Source organism: Ochotona curzoniae, unplaced genomic scaffold (genome assembly GCF_017591425.1).
Source record: "Ochotona curzoniae isolate NIBS_2020 unplaced genomic scaffold, NIBS_Ocur_1.0 contig_1274, whole genome shotgun sequence".
NCBI lineage: Eukaryota > Metazoa > Chordata > Mammalia > Lagomorpha > Ochotonidae > Ochotona > Ochotona curzoniae.
In genome coordinates this window covers 5,608,238-5,627,453 of record NW_024465023.1, presented here as the reverse complement: position 1 = coordinate 5,627,453, position 19,216 = coordinate 5,608,238, and the positions used below count along the sequence as shown (strand labels likewise).

Genomic DNA, 19,216 nt, shown 5'->3' with positions numbered 1-19,216 from the left:
ATGGTCTTGGGGGGTCTACCCAGTATCGTATTTACAAAAGTTAGCAGTCATCAGAACAGGTAGAATGAAATCAAAATCTGAATGACTACTAAGACAAATACGACGTAATGATTTTAATTAACAAAGTTTGTCTCATGTCAGAGACAAACTGAACATAGCAGTTAAGTTTCAGGTAGTTAGACCTTTAAAGAAACTGGTATTTTAGTAAAATCCCATGGGACAACTCAGAAGTAAAGCAAATAAAGACCCAACAGTTTGAGGGAACTGGAAGATGAACTTTCCCCTGAGACTACAAGTAAGGTGCATTTCAGTAAAGAAAATCTACATTAACAACAGAGCAAATGATGTTCTTGTGGAACATATTTCCCAATAAAGAGTGTAAATTAACGTTACCAAATGTCTCATGTCAAAAATCAAATGGGAAATATACTTACTACTAGTCTGAGTAGATGCTGAATTTATCTGTACTTGCTCAGCTGATCCAGCCTAAATTAAAAATAACCAGATAAGTAAAAAAGTTCTTGATGCATATCTAAGAAGACCTGTATGCTAAAGGATTTGCTCTTACTTGGTTACCAGTGGATTCCAAAGCACTTCCTTCCACTGCCACAGTAGAGCGGACATGAAGGATCTCCTGGGCTTGGACTACAATAGCTCGCAATTCTTCTACAAATTTTTCTTTCTCACTTTCCAACACAAAATTATCTTCAACCTGTTCCAAAGTAAAAGAAGCCTATTCATGAGAATGAATTTCATTTCCTTCAAATAGTGATAATGCATAAAACTTTACATTGAGTATCTAAATCCAAGTATCACAATAGAATTAAAAAATCAGTAACAAATGGTCACATAATGCATTAAATTTTCTGAGGCTACTGACATTTGTCAGATTGGCATTACCTAATTAATTAGATTTCCAACATTAAAAAAAAATTATGGTGTTTGACAAATTGTTTACTTGCAGAATAAAATTGAGGCAAAATTTAAAACTAGCAAGTTCAAACCCACAAGCTTTTAAACAACAAATCACAAATGAAATACCTCCAAAGATGGTAAAGTAAGGTCCAGAAGACCTTTAATTAGGCGAAATATTCATGAAAAGCATGAAAGAAGAAACAGTTCAGAAAATCACTGTTAAACAAGAGGCAGAACTAAATGAAATGATGACTAAAACTTGAACACCCACATGTCAGATGCTAGATCAGTGGTTAACATACTGGAATTACCTGGACGACATTTTACGCACTAACGATGTAAGCATCCCCGCCGCCACCCCCCTTCCAAGCAGATTTCATCAGGGACCAAGGCAACAGAATTGAAAAGAGCTTTTCAGGGGATTTTAGCATGCAACAAGAGAATCATTGATAGCAATCATATTTTAAGGGAACCATCTCATATTTCCCAGATAAATCAAGTGCAACTTGAGAAGATACAGTGACGTGCCCTTCATCATAATCATAAATTGTCAAAACTAACTGTATTTTTAAAAATATGGCTCTATAGAAAGAACTGGAGGAAAAGGGACAGAGAATATTGAAGGAAAAATAATTTGATTTTGCTGTACTTAACCATATAGTCTGCAATATCTTCTGGCGCATCACCATCAACATCAAACTTGAAAGTGACCATCTTACTGTTGTGAGTCTCCAGCTGACATTCCACCATGTTGTCTCCAGAGGTTGACACCTAAGTACAAACATTTCACCAACTGAAGAGTCAATCTTTGCTAACTAGTCAGGAAGCATTACACATAAGGGCACATTTAAGATATATGGAAAATGAATTAAACAGTTCAAAATCTGAAAAGATTTTGTGGATCCCAGATGAAACTCCACCTAGCTACTATATGACAAATTCTAACAGGTTCTAATAATAAGGTTTATACAGCCACATGCAAAAGTAAACAGAAAAAAAAATTTTTAATAAAAAGCAAAGGTATATGTAATGAAAAGACTTCAATCACTCATTTGCCAAATTCCCTTAAAGTTACAAATGGACTCCAATCAAGAGTAACTGGTAATGGAAATGCAAACAAGTTCAACCTTTCCAGACAGCATTCTAGCAAAATGCATTGAGAAAATTTCAGTCACCATGTTCTTTGTTAATTCTACTTCCAGGGATCAGTCATAAGGATACAATCAAGGCTATAAATATGAAGATTAATGTATATAAGGCTGTCTGCTGCAGAGGAAAGACAAACAAAAAGGGAACAAAAGACAGGCAGACACAGATACATAGAGAACTTAAAGAACGGAGGGAATAGTTAAACTGGATGTCTACACAACGAAGCCTAGCCTTATTAAAAATATGCTACTGAAATACTATTTAATTATACAGGAAAACATACATTATCTATTGATCTATAATTTTAAAAAAATATTTTATTTCTAATGGAAAATTACAAATACAGAGGAGTAGAGACAGAAAGGAAGATCTTCCATCCATTCATTCACTCCCCAAGTGGTCACAATGACTGGACCTGCACAGATCCAAGGCCAGGAGCCAGGAATTTCCTCCAGGTCTCCCACATGGGTGCAGAGTCCCAAGGTTTTGGGCCGTCCTTGACTGCTCTCCCAGGCCACAAGCAGGGAGCTGAATGAGAACTAGGGCCGCCAGGATATGAACCAGCTCCCATATGGGATCCTGGCACGTGCAAGGTGAGGATTTAGGCACTAGGCCATCACCCTGGACTCTATAATGTTTTTAAACATATAGAATATAAAACTGTATAGCACTTTCATGTAAATATCTATACGTTATATTGGAAAGTGCTATAGATTCTAATGTCTAAACTACTAGATATATATTTGGTGCTATCATTCTTAAGTGAAATAATCCTGGATAAATTATTTTACTTCTATGATCCTCAGTGTTGTCATTTTTTGTTAATGAATATAGTACCACCTAAAATAAAGGGTTACAAAATGATTAAATGACAAAATAAGTATATAACATTAGGGTACATACCACAAATGAATTCAATACATTTTCACTATTATTAGAAGTACAATTACATTTTCAATTTTAAAGTTCTACATAGAGGCTGCATTATACAACAGCAGGTTAAGCTGCCGCCAACAATGCCAGGTATAGTAGTTGTGTAATGGAGACTGTCATATCTAGTAACATGTCATTTAACTTCATGGCATTGTAAATTTCTATTCTTCTTTCTATTGTTGATTTTGTATCATAACTTTTCATTTAAGGGAATGTACAGTAGTTATGTAATGGAGACTAACAACCAGGTGTGAGGACGCAGTGTGGTAAGCATCTCTGTCTCCAGACAAAGATGGACTTACAGTGAAACTGTTTATATTTTGACAATAGGATTCTGGACTCTCTGCCATTGTCCATGCCCACAATGATGAACATATGACTGAGTATGAAGAACTATATGTTAGTAAGGATATAAAGGAATTGGTGGGGGGAGAATTGGGGAGGGGATAGGGAATATGGAACTATATCGTAAAATGATAGCAATAATAATAAAATGTGAAAAAAATTTAAATGTTGCACATACACAGGAGGAAAAAGATGAAAACTAAACTATTAAAAGAACTAACACTGATTGACAATAACAAACTTTTTTTTTTTTTACTTAACATATACCCAAAAAAGTGAGAAACCCCATCTGCTGGGTCACTTGAGTGGCAACAACAGAGCCGAGTGTCAGCAGCAAAGAACTCCATCGGGGCCTCCCACAAGGGTGGGAAGCAATCAACCAAGCACTTAGGACATCCTCTGATTCCTCCCAGGCACGGGAGCAGGAAGCCATGCCAAGCACTCTGAAATATAATGCGGGCACCCCAACGAACAACTTCTTCCGCTGAATCATAATGCAAACTCCAATGGCTTTTATTTTCTTCCCTATATTTACACACAATACTTTCACCATAATTTATTTTAATGAAAGAAAATTAGAGTTTCACAATATTTTACACACCTGTTCTACACAACTGCCCCTCCCTGGTTCTCCAGATCTACCACATTCACTCTGCACTGAATCACCTTTACATACAGACCTGAAGCACAGTAAGCTGAAATTTAGTCCCCTTCTCTGGTCGAGGACAGGAAGCCCGTCGTTGCTTAATCCGGTCCGGTGGTTTGCCATTCACATTGGTATTATCAAGGTTACTGGTATTTTCCTTCATAGTTGCCATATCTTGATTCAAGCTAGTAATTTTAAAAGAAATCAACTTATTTCAATCCTCATCATAAAATTCTTAAAAAAAATAAAACTCCCAAGTGATTACAAAACTCATACAGTTGAAAGGGAAACTGATAAACATCTTTTATAAGTTATTACAGGGCTCTGTAAATATGAAAATCCACTGCAGTACAGGCTTTAAATGGCTGAGTTCTATACTATGTGAATATTACAATAAAGCTGCTTTTTAAAGTCATGGAAAAATGAGATATTATATTTATTTGGCAAATATCTTCTTACAATGGTAGAATGGGAAGAAAAACATTCCCAGAGGTAGATCTCTTTTTCTTAGGGGATGTTCTTGATCAAGCTCATCTATTTGGGTTACCTCAGCAATACACTCAAATAAAACTTCTCAAATTCTCAGGCGAAATTTACTTGTTTATGTAACAAACCAGTTATCAAAATAGTGTGGGAGATAGGAGTACTGCAGAAAACAGAACAAGAAATGAAAATAGAGGATACAAAAATGGCTCCATGTTAACTACTTCTAACTAGATACATTTTACAAGTCAGTAGTGATTATGAAAGATCAGGCCAGCTTTCATCTGTAAAACTCACTTTCAGCTTTCTTTCTAATAAGTTTCGTTCCATAAATCAAAAAGTCAATATGCATGAAATTTTAGAAGAGAAGATCAGCAACCACTAAATGGATATCTATTTTTACTCAAAGATAATGTTTTTTAAAATTTTTATTTTTCATTATACAATTCCATAGGCTTAGGGACTTTCTGTTCCAGACACATATCTTTTAAATTAATTTTACTACTTTCATTTTTAAAAATTTATTTTTTTTTATTGCAAAGTCAGATATACAGAGAGGAGGAGAGACAGAGTCTTGGGACCCTGCACTCCCATGGGAGACACTGAAGAAGCTCCTGCTCTGGCTGTTGCAGCCACATGGGGAGTAAATCAGTGGATGAAGATCTTTCTCTCTGGCTCTCCTTCTTACTTTGTGTATTAGCAGTATCTTTATTTTAAATTGCATTATTAATTGGAAACCTGTGCTAAGGAATCTGCTAACCAGAAGTAGGACCAAAAGTAAAAGAAGACACAAAGGCATAATGAATATTACAGAACTCTCCCCTGCAAAGGAGCAAAAGCCTTTGCTAACCTGAGTTAACTGAGGAATACTTTGAGAAAATAGGGGACATAGAATTTAAAATACTTGTTATAAAGCTTCTTGACAACGATAAGCACATAAAGCAAGCATCCAAGGAATTTAAGGAATATGTCACTGGAAATGAATCAAATGAAAACCAATATATCAGAAATTAAGAATACAGTGGAACAAACTAAAAGTATGATGGAGAATCTCCAAAACAGAATGAACTAAGCAGTAGAAACAATCTCAGAAACGGAAAATATTTCCTGTCACTGGAGGAAATAAATAGAAAGCTAGGAGCAGAGTTGGGTCAAGCTAAAAAAAAGTATTAAAGAACTGAAAGACACAATTAAAAGGCCAAATATAGGAATTATTCGAGTTCTAGAACGTGCAGAAAGAGAAGCTGGGTTTAAAAAATATATTAAATAAAATAATAAAGGAAAACTATCCTAATAGGGAGGGGCTTCTCCCTTTATCTCCCCCCTTACCCCAGATACAGAAAAAAAAGAGAATGTGGAAACAATGGTCTTACCCACTTTCCTGTAGCCCTAGACCCTTTGTGCCCTAATCAACTACATAAGGATTATCAAAATAAAATAATAATTAAAAAAAAAAAAACCTACAGGAGGGACACAGACTCCAAACAGGGTGGACCAAAAGCTATAGTCACCACAACACATCACAATTCAGCTCTCCTTAGCTGAACATAAGAAAAAGACCTTTAAATGTGCTAGGCAAAAAAAAAAAAATCAACTGACATAAATGAATGGCAATTAAATTTACAGGAGACCTCTCACAGGAAACTCTTCAAGTCAGAAGAGAATGGAGCGACATATTCCAGATTATAAAAGCAAAAAATTGTCAGCCCAGAATAACGTACCCAGCAAAGCTTTCCTTTGTCTTTGAAAATGAAATAAAATTTTTCCATAGTAAAGAGAAGTTAAAAGAATATGCCTCTTCCAAACCTGCCCTCAAAAGATGTTTTAAGATGTTCTTGACAGAGAAAAGGAGTAACATCCACTGAAACTAATTTGCATTATTTCTTATGTCCATCTTGAACACTTATAAGCTCATTAGAAAAACACAGCATAATTTAAAAAAAATGTTTTAAATGGTCAACAATCCCAAAATCCATATAATGCTAATTTATACAAAAATACCTAACATTTTTGTTAAATGTGCACACAGAGACCAGAGAAGCTAATAATGTCATCTCATTCAGCACATCTTCATTGTTTCTGTGGAATTAATTCAACACGACTACTTACCTTCGAACTGAATCTGGCTGTTGAAGAGCTGCTTGTTCAACTCCAACGGGTTGGAATGTAGGCTATAAACAGTACAGAAAAAAATTTGCTTTGTTAATGGAAAAATTTAAACTAAAGATGTATTTCCTGCTATTTCAGAAAACATGAGTACTAGATTTCATGTTTTGGTTAGTGTTCAAAATAGGTAGCACATGTATATCATTTAATATCTACATCAATACTATTCTTGATATTTTACCAAATCTAAAGAAAAATGAAATTCAATGCAGTTTTTCACTTTCAAAAGTCAACAGTGTTTTGTGTACCTTGGTTTATTATTTTTCAATGGATACCACTACTGCTAAGATTTCAATCCTGGTAATAAAACTAGTAAGAAGAGTTATCTGGTCTCCTCCACTCGTTTCTTTTCATTAGAATATTGCCAACTATGTAGTAGCTGCAACACAGGGTTCTGGAAGAAAAATTGAAGCTTTTTAAAAAACAAACACAGGAAAAAAATTCAAATTCAGGGGCACAGATAAAGCTGCCACCTGCAACGCCGACACCAAATATGAGCTCCAGTTCAGGTTCAGGTTCTGGCTGCTCCACTCTGAATCCAGCTCCCTCCTAATGGCCTGGACAGCAGAAGATGGCCCAAGCACTTGGGCCAAAGTCAACTGCACAGGAGAGCTAGATGAAACTAAGCTCTCTAGCCTGACTACACCCATCTGCTACAGCCATGGGGCAATGAATGAGCAGATCGAACACATCTCTCTTTAACTTTCTGATCTTTCAAGATACGTACTTGTTTTTTATTGAAAGGCAGAATTAGACATATATATAGAGAGAGCGAGAGAAAGAGAGAAAAAGAGAGAGACAGAGAAAGAGAGCACTTTATTCCCCAAATGGCCACAATAGCTGGAGTTTAGCTGATTCGAAGCCAGGAGCTAGGAGCTTCTGAGTGTCCGATGTGGGTGCAGGATCCCAAGGCTTTGAGCCGACCTCTTCTGCTTTCCCAGGTGACAAAGCAGGGAGCTGGATGGGAAGTGGAGCAACCAGGACTTGAACCTCCAACCATATTGGGAACAGACATCATAGGCAAAAGCCTAGTTTACAAAGCCCCGATGGTACAGCACCTCCACGATACCCACTAACTGTGACCATTTTCCATTTCTGGAGTGAACCAGCAAATCGAAGGTAATCTTTCTCTCTTTCTCACTCTTTTGTCTGCAACTGTGCCTTTAAAATAAAAATGAATTAATCTTTAAAAAGGGGGGAGGAGGATGAAAATCAGTTTTTCCCTGTAACAATGGCTTGTTGCATTATGGAATATAGTTGCAAACAGAAAAAAAAAAATCATTACTGCCTCCTCTTCTGGCTCCATTAATAAATAAAGGCATATTCACAGTGGATATTACATAGCCCTTTACAAGTGTGTTTAGGCTTCCATGTGGTGAGGAAGAAAATGGCGCTCATTCCCGTAGCGGGCGGAACAGGAAAGCTCCTCCATTTTCTGCGTTGGTGAAGCAGGAAAGCTCTTTGGAGCAGCCCTGGGAGATACTAGCTGGGGAAGGGAACAGCCAGTCGGGCCGGCCCGCTCAGAGCAGCCACGGCCGAGGGAGCCGTGCGGCCAGGTGAGCGTGCCGGGCGAGCAGGCCACCGTCCCTGGGCCGCCATGGCGGCCTTCACTCCGTGAGGCGGCAAGGCCAAGCCGGTGGGAAACAGGGTGGAGAAGGCCCGCAGAAGGCCCTGTACACCTACCATGCAAAGCTGCAGCCAGCGGAGGTGCCCCCGGACACTGGCCTGAGTGCATTCGGGCAGCCCAACTTCCACAGAGTCCAATCTCGTGTCGGTTGGGAGCAGCACGCTACAAGCCCGCTCAATCTGAAGAACGCCAGAGAAGGAGCTGGGCGGGAAGGGGGGGATGTGAACGCCCCCTTATGCAGCTCCTATGGCTTGCTCAGAGTACTACGTCGAGAACGTGAGGAGGTGGTGCTAAGTGGCGCAACGTGCTTGCCCGCGCTTTGTGCCAGCCCCACCCCACCTCGTGCAAGTCACCCCGCCTGTGCTTCCTGGAGAGAGAGATGGGGGGGGGAGATAGAAACAAACAGACGATTCATCCTCCTTTAGAAGAAAGGAGAAAGTACTTGGAGAGCATTTCACACACGGAGCCGGGACCCAATACTTGGGCCATCTTCCCATGCAAATTAATTAATTAACTAATTAATTAATTAAAATGTGCATAATAAGAATGTTTTAAAGTAAAAAAAAATATTAACGAGAACATATTACTAGTTTCAAAATACACATGCATACGTTCCTACACAAAAGCTGGCAAGAAAATGGATCAAGGGGACCTGGCACAATAGCGTCGTGGCTAAACTCATCGGCTTGACTGCTCTGGGATTCCATATGGGCGCCGGTTCTAACCCCAGCGGCCTCGCTTCCCATCCAGCTCCCTGCTTGTGACCTGGGAAGGCTGTAGAGGGTGGTCAAAAGCCTTGGGACCCTGCACCCGCCTGGGAGACCTGGAAGAACCTCCAGTCTCCTGGCTTCAGAAGGGCTTAGCTCCAGCGGTTGAGGACGCTTGGGGAATAAACCATCGGACAGAAGATCTTCATCTCTGTCTCTCCTCCTCTCTGTATATTTAACTTTCCAATACAAATAAATAAATTTAAAAGAAGAGAGAGAGAAAGAAGAGAGAGTTTATCTACATTCATATTGCTTTGGCAAAAACAAACAAAAAAATAGGGCCCGGCGCGAAGGCTTAGTGCCTAAATCCTCAACTTGCATTCACTAGATGCCATATGGGTGCCTGTTCGTGTACCAGCAGCCCCGCTTCCCATCCAGCTCCCTGCCTGTGGCCTGGGAAAGCAGTCAAGGACGGCCTAAAGCCTTGGGACCCTGCACGTGCATAGGAAACCCATCAAAGGCTCCTAGATCCTGGCTTCAGATCGGCTCTATTCTGGCCATAGTGGCCAATTGGGGAGTGGACCAGTGGAAAGAAGGTCTTTCTGTCTTTCCATCTCTCTGTAAATCTGCCTTTCAATAACAGAAAGTAAATCTTTTTTTAAAAATAAGAGCAAAATAAACTAACTTTATACTAATATATTTACAAACCCTCAGATCTGATCATCATAGCACAGGTCGCACTCTTTCAACATAAAATATGGTAATTTTAATCATTAGAAAAAAATTGAAAGATTTCATAACTCTGAAAGACATCTGCAAAAATTGCTCAATATCTGTTTATAATAAAAAGGCAGATAAACCCGGCCTCGCATGGTTGCCTATCAGCTGAAGCACCAGGATCCCATAAGTGCGCCAATTCTAATCCCAGCAGCCCCCCTTCCCATCCAGCTCCCTATTTGTGGCCTTGGAAAGTAGTGGAGGACGGCCCAAAGCCTTGGGACCCTGCACCTGCGTGGGGGACCCAGAAGAGCTCCTGGCTCCTGGCTTCGGGTTGGTGTGGCTTCAGCAATTGTGGTCACTTTGGGAGTGACTCATAGAACAGACGATCTTCCTCTCTGTCTCTCCTCCCTCTCTCTTTCTTTCTCTCTCTTTCTCTCTCTCTATATATAAATGTATTTTGTATTGCAAATTCATATATATATATATGTATGACTTTGCATTTGCAATACAAATTAAATAAATCTTTTTAAAAAGGCAGCTAAACGAAACAGCTATGATTCAAAGGACCAACACAAAGCCTCATTAATAATCCCATCCATACTTTCAAGTGGATATAGAATATCATTCCAGATTTTTCTCATCATGTCTATATCTTCTTTCTTTCTACTTCCTGCAGTCTTTGCCACCGTATTCCGGTACCAGGATACCGTGACACTGCTGCATCTACCTGAGACCTACTACCATTTTCTGAAGTTGCCTGAATACGAAAATTTAATTTGAATGCATTTTGTTCAATTTAATGTATATAATTTAATTTGAATGCATTTTGTTCAAATGTAATTTGTTAAAGTGCTTACTCTCAATATTAGCCAGTGACTATGATAAGGAGCTGATTATCTAATCTAAGATTAGGGCTACTCAAATTGATTAAGGGAAAAAAAATCCTAAGGACAGGTTGAATAAGGTGGAAGACAAAGAGAATGTACAGAACAATATACCCCCAACTTCAAATTCAATCCCTATTCCTATTAAGAATAGCACACTCAGTGGCTAAATCCTTGCATTCCATGCAATGGTTTGACTGGGTAATCCTTCCCCAGGATCTTGTATGGGCACTGTGTCCCATCTTCTCCACTTCCCATCCTGCATATGGCTTGGGAAAATAGCGGAGGACAGCCCAAAGCCTTGGGACCCTGCACCCACATGGGAGACCCAGAAGAAGCTCCTGGCTCCAACCTTCAGATCAGCACAGCTCCGATTGTTGTTGGCATTTGGGAAGTGAACCAGCAGATGGAAAATCATTCTATCTCTCCTCTCTGTAAATCTGCATTTCCAATGAAAATAAATGAATCTTTAAAAAAAAGCCTACTATTTATTGCTAAGCACATTAAATTCAATCCTTAAAAAACAGTAAGCAGTAAGTAGTTAACCTTTATTTTACGAATGAGGAAGCTTAATCTATAAGAGATGGAAGCCAATATTGAAATATAAACAAGAATGAATGAATCGATAAGTTATCCCAAGAACTTCGGAGCAAAGAATCTTGCATCTAACACAGAGCTTTTTACTTGGCTCTTTTTCCTCTACTCGTTCCACCAGTCCTCTGCTTTATATACCAATTAATCTCAGTCCTAGCTGCACATTATACAATCCAAGAAAAGAGAGGAGAAGAAAAAGGAAGAAGGGAAGAAAGAAAAAAAGAAAATCTAAGGCCATGTACAACATCGCAGAGATTCTCAGTCAGTTATTCTGGAATAAAGGGAACCAAACTGATAAACTTTTTTAAACATCTCATGAACTGCCTTATTGTATAACTAGTTCCACAAATGCTCTCCCTTTGAATTGCTGTTTAACAACCACTATTTACTGAGCACTTATGTCAAGCACTACTCATGTATTATCTGCTCTAATCCTAATATGCTGTAAACATTTTTTCCAACATAATGAAGATTTTATAACAGCCAAAAAAGTTGATATGAATGAATGCACTGTTCAATGAAAACAATTTATCTACCACATATAGTATTTTATTGAATATGCATTATCATGTATGTGTCAATTCATCTTATTTTTATATAACTAAAAATAAGATATAAATGCAAAAAAAAGCAACTTAAGCTTTGTTTTACAGGTGGAAACAACCAACTAAGACAGACTAAATAACTTTCCTTAACTCATACAGTGAATTAAGAGCCAAAGTTCAAACTCAGATCTAATAACACAAACTGGCTCCCATCTATAGTAATGCACTACATATCTGATTAACAGAAATTTTATTTTTAATTGAGAAAAAACTATATCTATATCCATATTTATATTTAGTCACTGTCAAATAGTTTCAGATATCCAAAGAATAAATAACAAGGATATTAACTCTTCAGAGCAATTAATTTCAAGAGGATGGGCCTGGCACAGAAGCCTAGCGGCTAAGGTCCTTGCCTTGACCCTGCCAAGATCCCATATGGTTGCCGGTTTTAATCCTGGCAGTCAGCCCGGCGCCTTGACCTAGCGGCTAAAGTCCTCGCCTTGAACGCACCAAGATCACACCTGGGCTCCCCAACCACAGATTGCGTTCATGTCAGTAGTTGCACTGACCCAGCTTGGCATAGCCCTCACCTGTCTTGGCCTTTGCCTTCGATGCTGTGACCTGGCATCCCTGACTCATGCAAACCAGTCAGTTTATGAACCTAGCTTAGCGTGACCTGTGTTCCTATCTGATTTCTGTTCTTGCTTGTGAGCTAAGGCTTGCTCGGCCATGCCCATCCCTAACCAACCCACACATCAGCCAGCTATTGCAGCTACTTTGCGCAGCTTGCCCGAGCCCCAGGCCTGGACCAGGTGATCATCAGTGAGAGTTGTGACTCAATAGGGGAGTTTCCCAAGTTCCCCCAGTTGACCCATGCCCAGACCCAGATCTCATACATGCCAGTGGGTGTTAAGCCAGTGCCTGGCATAGTCTGCCCTTCCATTTTGGCCTTGTATGGGCTAGTGAATGTAGCAGCCCAGCCAACCCCACAGCCTGTTTTAGGATGCACGTTCGGGTGCTGCTGTCTTGACCTTCCCAGACTGTTGTTGGTTCCTTTACCTGTGAGTGATGGCAGGTTCCCTGGTCACACCTAGCTCAGCCCATCACCACCCCAACTCTTGAGCTAACCAGCGAGACTCGTATTTCCGCAGTTAGGCCCACACATCCCCCACAGAATATACCCCCTGACCTGGTTCTCTGTCATGACCCTGCTTAATGTGACCCGTCACCTGTTCCAATACTTAGTCAGGTACTGGCACCTAGCCCTGATACACAGGCCCCCAGCCATAGCTTTTGTATGGACTGGCATGTGGCAGTCAGCAATGCTCTATGCTAACAGCCCACCCCATGTGGGTTGGTCAATCAGTCTGGCCCATATAGATCTTATGGACTCTCCCCTCCAAACCTCCAGGTCTAATTCCCCACACTTGCCAGCAACTTCCATGATGCCATCACTGGGAGTCACACAGCATTCATCCCTCACATACACTCACATTTGCCTTATCAATGGATGTCCCTAGAAAGCAATTACATGTCCTCAACACCCTAGAGCTTGCCACCAGAAGGCCAGCAGGCAGAGTCTGGTGCCAAATAAGCCTAGGACTAGCTCATCGAGTGGCAGCAGTTACCATGACCTGAGTCCCAGGCATTGGGTCCGGCCTGGGTCGGGCACACCTGGCAGCCACCATGCTGCAGAGGGATCCATTTCGTCCCAACCCCATGGCCGAACACTGCCCTGACTCTTCTAAAATTCTTTCACAGTAAAGAAAAGTTTAAAAAATATGCCTCTTCCAAACCTGTCCTACAAATGATACTTAAAGCTGTTCTCGACAGAGAAGAGGAATAGCATCCACCGAAACCAAAGGCAAACGTGAAGAACATCCCAGTAAAATGCCAACAGAAGACTAAACCAATGAACAACCCATTGCTAAAATGACAGGACCAAATTATCATCCATTCATATTAACACTGAATGTAAATGGCTTAAACTCATCAACCAAATGGCATAGATTAGTAGATTGGATTAAAAAACAAAACCCATCTAATTGTTGCCTACAGAAGATATATCTCACCAAAGATCAGCAGAAACTGTATCTCATGGGATTTGATGTTTTTTTTTCCTTAAGCTTCATCTCTTCAAAAAAATTTCTCATTAAATTCTTCACTGACTCATAAAAAGAAAATCAGAATCAGTAGTTTTTCAAAGCTTGTGAAAAAATAATCACCAACTGCATCTGAACTTTGAGTCAATCCCTGTTTCTAATTTGTTCTAGTTCATTGCTATATAGAAAAATAAAGTGAAAAACCAAGAACACATCTTAGGCTGCCAATCAAAAATAACCTCACCAATGAAGTGGAAACCCTACTTAGTTAACAAGAATAATATACACAAGGAACTTCTTTCATTTAGGGCACGCTCATATGCCTACAGGTATTATTAATATTAACTTATTCAATCAATATGGAATTACAAAACAACCACTTGTATTATAAGATACTAGAAATACAAAATAACTAGAGTAGGGATCAATTTCCCAAAGAATTTTGTTTTTTGTAAATTTATCGAGAGAGAGAGAGACAAAAAAGGGGAGGGGATTGAGAGTGTATCTGTGTGGGAGAGAGCAAAATTGGGTACGCTATCAACCATTGCTTCACTCTCCAAATGTATTGGGACTGCGTTGTGTTGAAACTGGGAGCCAGAAACTCCATCCAGGTCTCCCAAGTGGGTGGTAGGGACTCAGCTAAATGAGCCATCACCTGCTGCCTCCTAGAGTCCATATTCGCAACAAGCTGGAATCAGGAGTCAGAGTCAGAAGTTGGGGCCAGACACTCCAGCATGTATGTGGGTCTCACAATCACCAGACCAAACGTCTGCTCTCCCTAAGGCTTCTCTGTTACTAGAGGAGCTGACAGAAAGTACAGGTACAGGATGAAGAACAACTCTCACAATCAGAAATTCTCTCACCCCTTTGTTATCAATTCCCCTGGGTTTACAGATGAAAATGTAGTGGTCACTTCTATTAAGTCAAGGATGAACTTTAACAATGAGAAAAATTAGGAAGGAGAGACTATTTCCAGTGATTATGCTATAAAACTAACTCGTACATAGATAACTAACAGTTCTGGACAAGCATAAAAACAGCTGCATGATCTCTGCCTCTCCCCCTCTATTACTGTGCCTTTCAACACACACACACACACACACACACACACACACACACACACACACACACACAGAAATACGTATCACTTGCTAAAAAAAATTCAGAGGCATAGGAGAACAATCAAAAGTAGAAATAAAAATATTGGGATGTATGCTTGAAAGAAAGTTAAAGGCACTAAGTGAGTTTGTCATGTTTATGGCTTTGCAATTGAGGGCAAGCCCTAAAGCAGCTAAATCTCCCAAAGACAAATCACAGTATCACAAGACAGAAAGCAGAGGAAGGACTTTTATAACACCAATTCCATGAAGAAAACACAAGGAGAAATATCAGAAAAGAGACAGCTATAGCAAGGAACACCCAAATAATTTTGTAACCTGAGAACTAAGGTTGCCAGACAGACATGAAACAACCCAGCTAGCAATAAACAAGTCTACAAAGATTAGAATTGTTATCTGTTTATAAGGAAAACTGCTTGGTGTTGGATAAATAAAATGTCAATATTTAGGAACAGGTGTTTAGTCTAGTGGTCAAGACACCTGTGTCTCCCCCAGCTGTAGGCAATTGCCTAAGTTGTCTTGTACCTAGGCAAGTGTTAGACTGATGGGAGAAAAGCAGCCAATAGCAGGCAGGCATTCTTGGCCGGGTTCATGCCAGCTCTATGCTAACTATACTTTGTGCAGCAAGTTGCTTATTCTATTTTGCTTTTTAAGATCTTGGGGTAAGGAGGCAGGGCACTTGCCATGCCATTGTGGGTACACACCAGCGAGGGCCACCACACTGTCATCAGTGTATCACATGTGCGTTTGGGGCGTGGGGAGGTAGGCATGCATTGCTAGGGTCCCAGTGATTGGGAACAAGTTGGAATGGGAGCCACTGAGGACTTGTTTGACATGTATAAAATGATTTATCGGGGCTGCCATGGACCAGGCCACTGCCACTAGTAAACAAGGCAGCTGAGACAGCGTGAATCTCAAGAAAGATTCTGGAGGGTCTCCTTGGGTCAGGCAAAACCACTACCCATGCACACAAGATCCAGGGCTGGGGAGCGGTCAGAATCAGCTAGGTAGCAATACTTAAATAGCAACATTTGGGGGCAAGTCTGGTAGGGGTTCTTTAGTGCCACACCAACTAGGCTGCAGCATCTACCACTACACATGAAAGCCAGGGTGGGAGTAGGACAGATCCAGCTAGGCCTCAGGACCCATGAGAACTTTGGCTGGGAGCAGGTCTGGTGGGGAATCTTTGAGGACACCCTGGCTGAGGTACAGCACTCACCAGTGTATGTGAAATCAGGTTGGGGGCGGGGAGTTGGTCTGGGTCAGGTTGCAGCACCTGCCCATGAGGGCTAGGACTGGGTTGGGACAGGCCAGCCTGGCTGTAGCACCCCCTGGCAAATATGACTACTGGAACTGGGGGGGGGGGGAGCTTGGCAGGAGGTCCTGTGGGAAGATACTCCTATACTGGAGCACCAACCAGTGCATGTGAAAGCTGGGGATGAGGGTTGGTGGGGTCAGGCTAGATCACAGCATCAACCAGCGAGAGCTGAGAATGGAGGTAGGCTGGGCCAGGCCAGGCTGGGCCACAGCACCCACCAGTGAGTGTGAGGGTTGGGGTGAGGGATGCGTGTTAGAGGATTTTTGGGGACATCACTGCTAGGCTGTAGCACCCACAGGTACACACTAGAGTAAGGGATGATGGCAGGTTGGGTTGGGCTAGGCTAGGCCACAGCATCCACAGGCATGTGCAAGAACTGAGGCTAGAGGTAAACCACGTAGAGGCTCTCTGTGGTTGCCATAACTAGGCTGTATCACCCACTGATTGGTATGTGCATTGGCTGGTGCAGGAGGGTGGAACTAATCAGGTAGCCACACCCACTGGAATGTGCAGTGGCTGCTGTACCAGCTGGTACACACAAGACAAAAGACTGAGCACCTCCTAGGTGAGGTTCCTTTGAGGGCTCCCCGACTAGACTTCTGTGCTCAATCCTAAACCTCAGGGACAATCCCACAGGCATGTGATCCAATCCCAGAGCACATGTTGCAGGACTAGGCAACCTCAGTAACTGACCCTCATGCAAGAACTGTGATCATACATAGACACACGTGAAAGATAAGTCAGCTCATCTAAGTCAACAGAAGACTTCAAGTATATCAGCAAGAGATATAAAGGACAGGTTGAACAATACTCCAGGTCAGGTTCTACAAACACCTAGGTCTGTGGGTACACTGAGGTAGACAAGGACAGCCAACGGAACTTAGAATTTCTCAATTCTGCTGTAACAAAGACAAACTCATAATCAAAACCACTCAAGTAACACCCTTGATACATTCTTCCCTACACTGGGGCCTCAAAGTCAACATCAAACAACCATCTACATCACCATGCATTGATGTAATAGTGTCACAAAAGGAGTGGTACACTTTATCCAACCTCGCCCAACTCCTCACTGGCCCCCCTCTGCCACCAGTGCCATGGACAAAGGAGGGAAAACTGAATCATTTATCTCACCCACCCTGCCCTGCACCCCAGCCCTCTCCATATTAACCAGAGGCCCACATAGGTCTACATTCCTTCATCTTTGTAATAAATATTAAAAATAAAAGCAAAAAAAAAAAAAAAAACCAACAAAAGACACCTGTGTTCCTTATTGAGGTGTATGGGTTTAATTCCTGGCTCTGGCTCCTGAATCCAGCCTGGCAATGAGGACTCTGGGAGGCAGGAGAAACTGCTCAAACAATCGTGTTCCTAGCTCCTGACTTATGCCCCAATTCAGTCTTTGCTATTGTGGGCACTGTGTTTGATTCACTGAATTTAGAGGCATATCTCATTTCACCTCTCAAATTTCAAAAATATACATTTAGGGCTCAGTGCACTGGCTTAGTGACTAAATCCTGCCTTACAAACACCGAGATCCCACATGGATGCCAGTTCGTGTCCCAACTGCTCCACTTCCCATCCAGCTCTCTGCTTGTGACCTGGGAAAGCAGTTGAGGACAGCCCAAAGCCTTGGGACCCTGCACCCACGTGGGAGACCTGGAAGAGCTCCTGGCTCTTGATTTTGGATCAGCTCAGCTCTGGCCACTGCGGCCACTTGAGGAGTGAATCAGCAACAAGAACACAATGCAGGTCTGTCAACCTGTACCATGTACAATACCCACTAACAGTAAGAGCAACAATAGAACACAACAGCTAGCAACAACAGAACATAAACAGGATACCCCAACGCATATCTCATGTCTGGTGGCAGCAGTATTATCCAGTCCTTGGAGTAGCAACCTGCCTACCAGAAAGGCCCCATACTGTACTGTACACCAGCAGCACCAAGACTAATCTGTATGTAACAATAATACTAAACCTAATCACCAAATCACACCACACTGAACACCAAATCGCCCCACACTGAACACCTACCACAAGCAGCATGCCTGAGCAACAAGCTGACTCAGTACACACCCCATACAAATTAGTAACAGTGAGTTCAATCTGCCTTTTTGGAGTAGATAGCTACCTCACCAAGTCTAACATCTGCTGGCATGTGTGATTTCCCCACAATGACAAAAACAGAACCCATTTAACACTCCATATAGCATCAGGGAGAAGGTACACATTTCTACCCATACAAGGGGCACTGCCTGTTTAGTATTTCCTGGCCCTTCACATTGCAGCAGATAGTGACTAAGGCCAGCATTTGCCAATCTTACAAACAATGGGAGAGCCTTCCAGACACAGGATGTTCTTGGTGCAGGAAAGTCCAAGTCTGGAATCACCTGGCCCTTAACCATATAGCATAAAACTATTCAGAACATTCTGGCCCAGTCTGCCCAGGGGCAGACAGCCTTGAAAATCTCATAACTCCTCACATTTTTTCCAAGGAGTAGAAGGCAGCCAGGAAAAGAGTTCCACAAACCAGTAGCTTAGCACAGAAAAAAAGTGTTAAAGACATCAGCTCTCTCTGCTCCCTAACCTTCATACTCAACATGTCTGGGATACAAGAAAAAAAAAAAAATCTCTTGACATATGTCAAGAAAAAGAAAAAGTCACAACTCAAATGAGAAAAATGAAATGAAATTACAGAAATACCTTAGATGAATCATGTGTTAGACTTCTCTGGCAAAGGTTTTTGAAAAGCCAGAGTGCCGGATTTGGAAATACAGCACATTAAACAACACCAGCATCCTATGTCTGAGTGCTGGTTCAAGTCCTAGCTGTTCCACGTCTGATGCATGATGATGTTGGGAATATAGTGAAGGACGGCACAAAAAAGATGGCTCCTGCCACCAATATGGTGGACCCAGATGAAGTTCCAGGCTCCCGCAGTTGGTCTAATTCTAACTG

General features: G+C 41.3%; 1 protein-coding gene across 1 annotated transcript in view; it reads right to left on the bottom strand.

Moving 5' to 3' along the window:
• Window positions 1–19,216, bottom strand: part of WNK3 (WNK lysine deficient protein kinase 3) — a 116,306-nt gene that overhangs the window by 40,237 nt on the left and 56,853 nt on the right. Inside the window, exons 10-14 of the mRNA XM_041001468.1 lie at window positions 6,581–6,642; window positions 4,023–4,173; window positions 1,570–1,686; window positions 569–712; window positions 435–486 (exon numbers count right to left, since the gene is read on the bottom strand). Coding sequence (XP_040857402.1) covers window positions 435–486; window positions 569–712; window positions 1,570–1,686; window positions 4,023–4,173; window positions 6,581–6,642 — 526 coding nt within the window. The remainder of the gene's footprint in view (window positions 1–434; window positions 487–568; window positions 713–1,569; window positions 1,687–4,022; window positions 4,174–6,580; window positions 6,643–19,216) is intronic.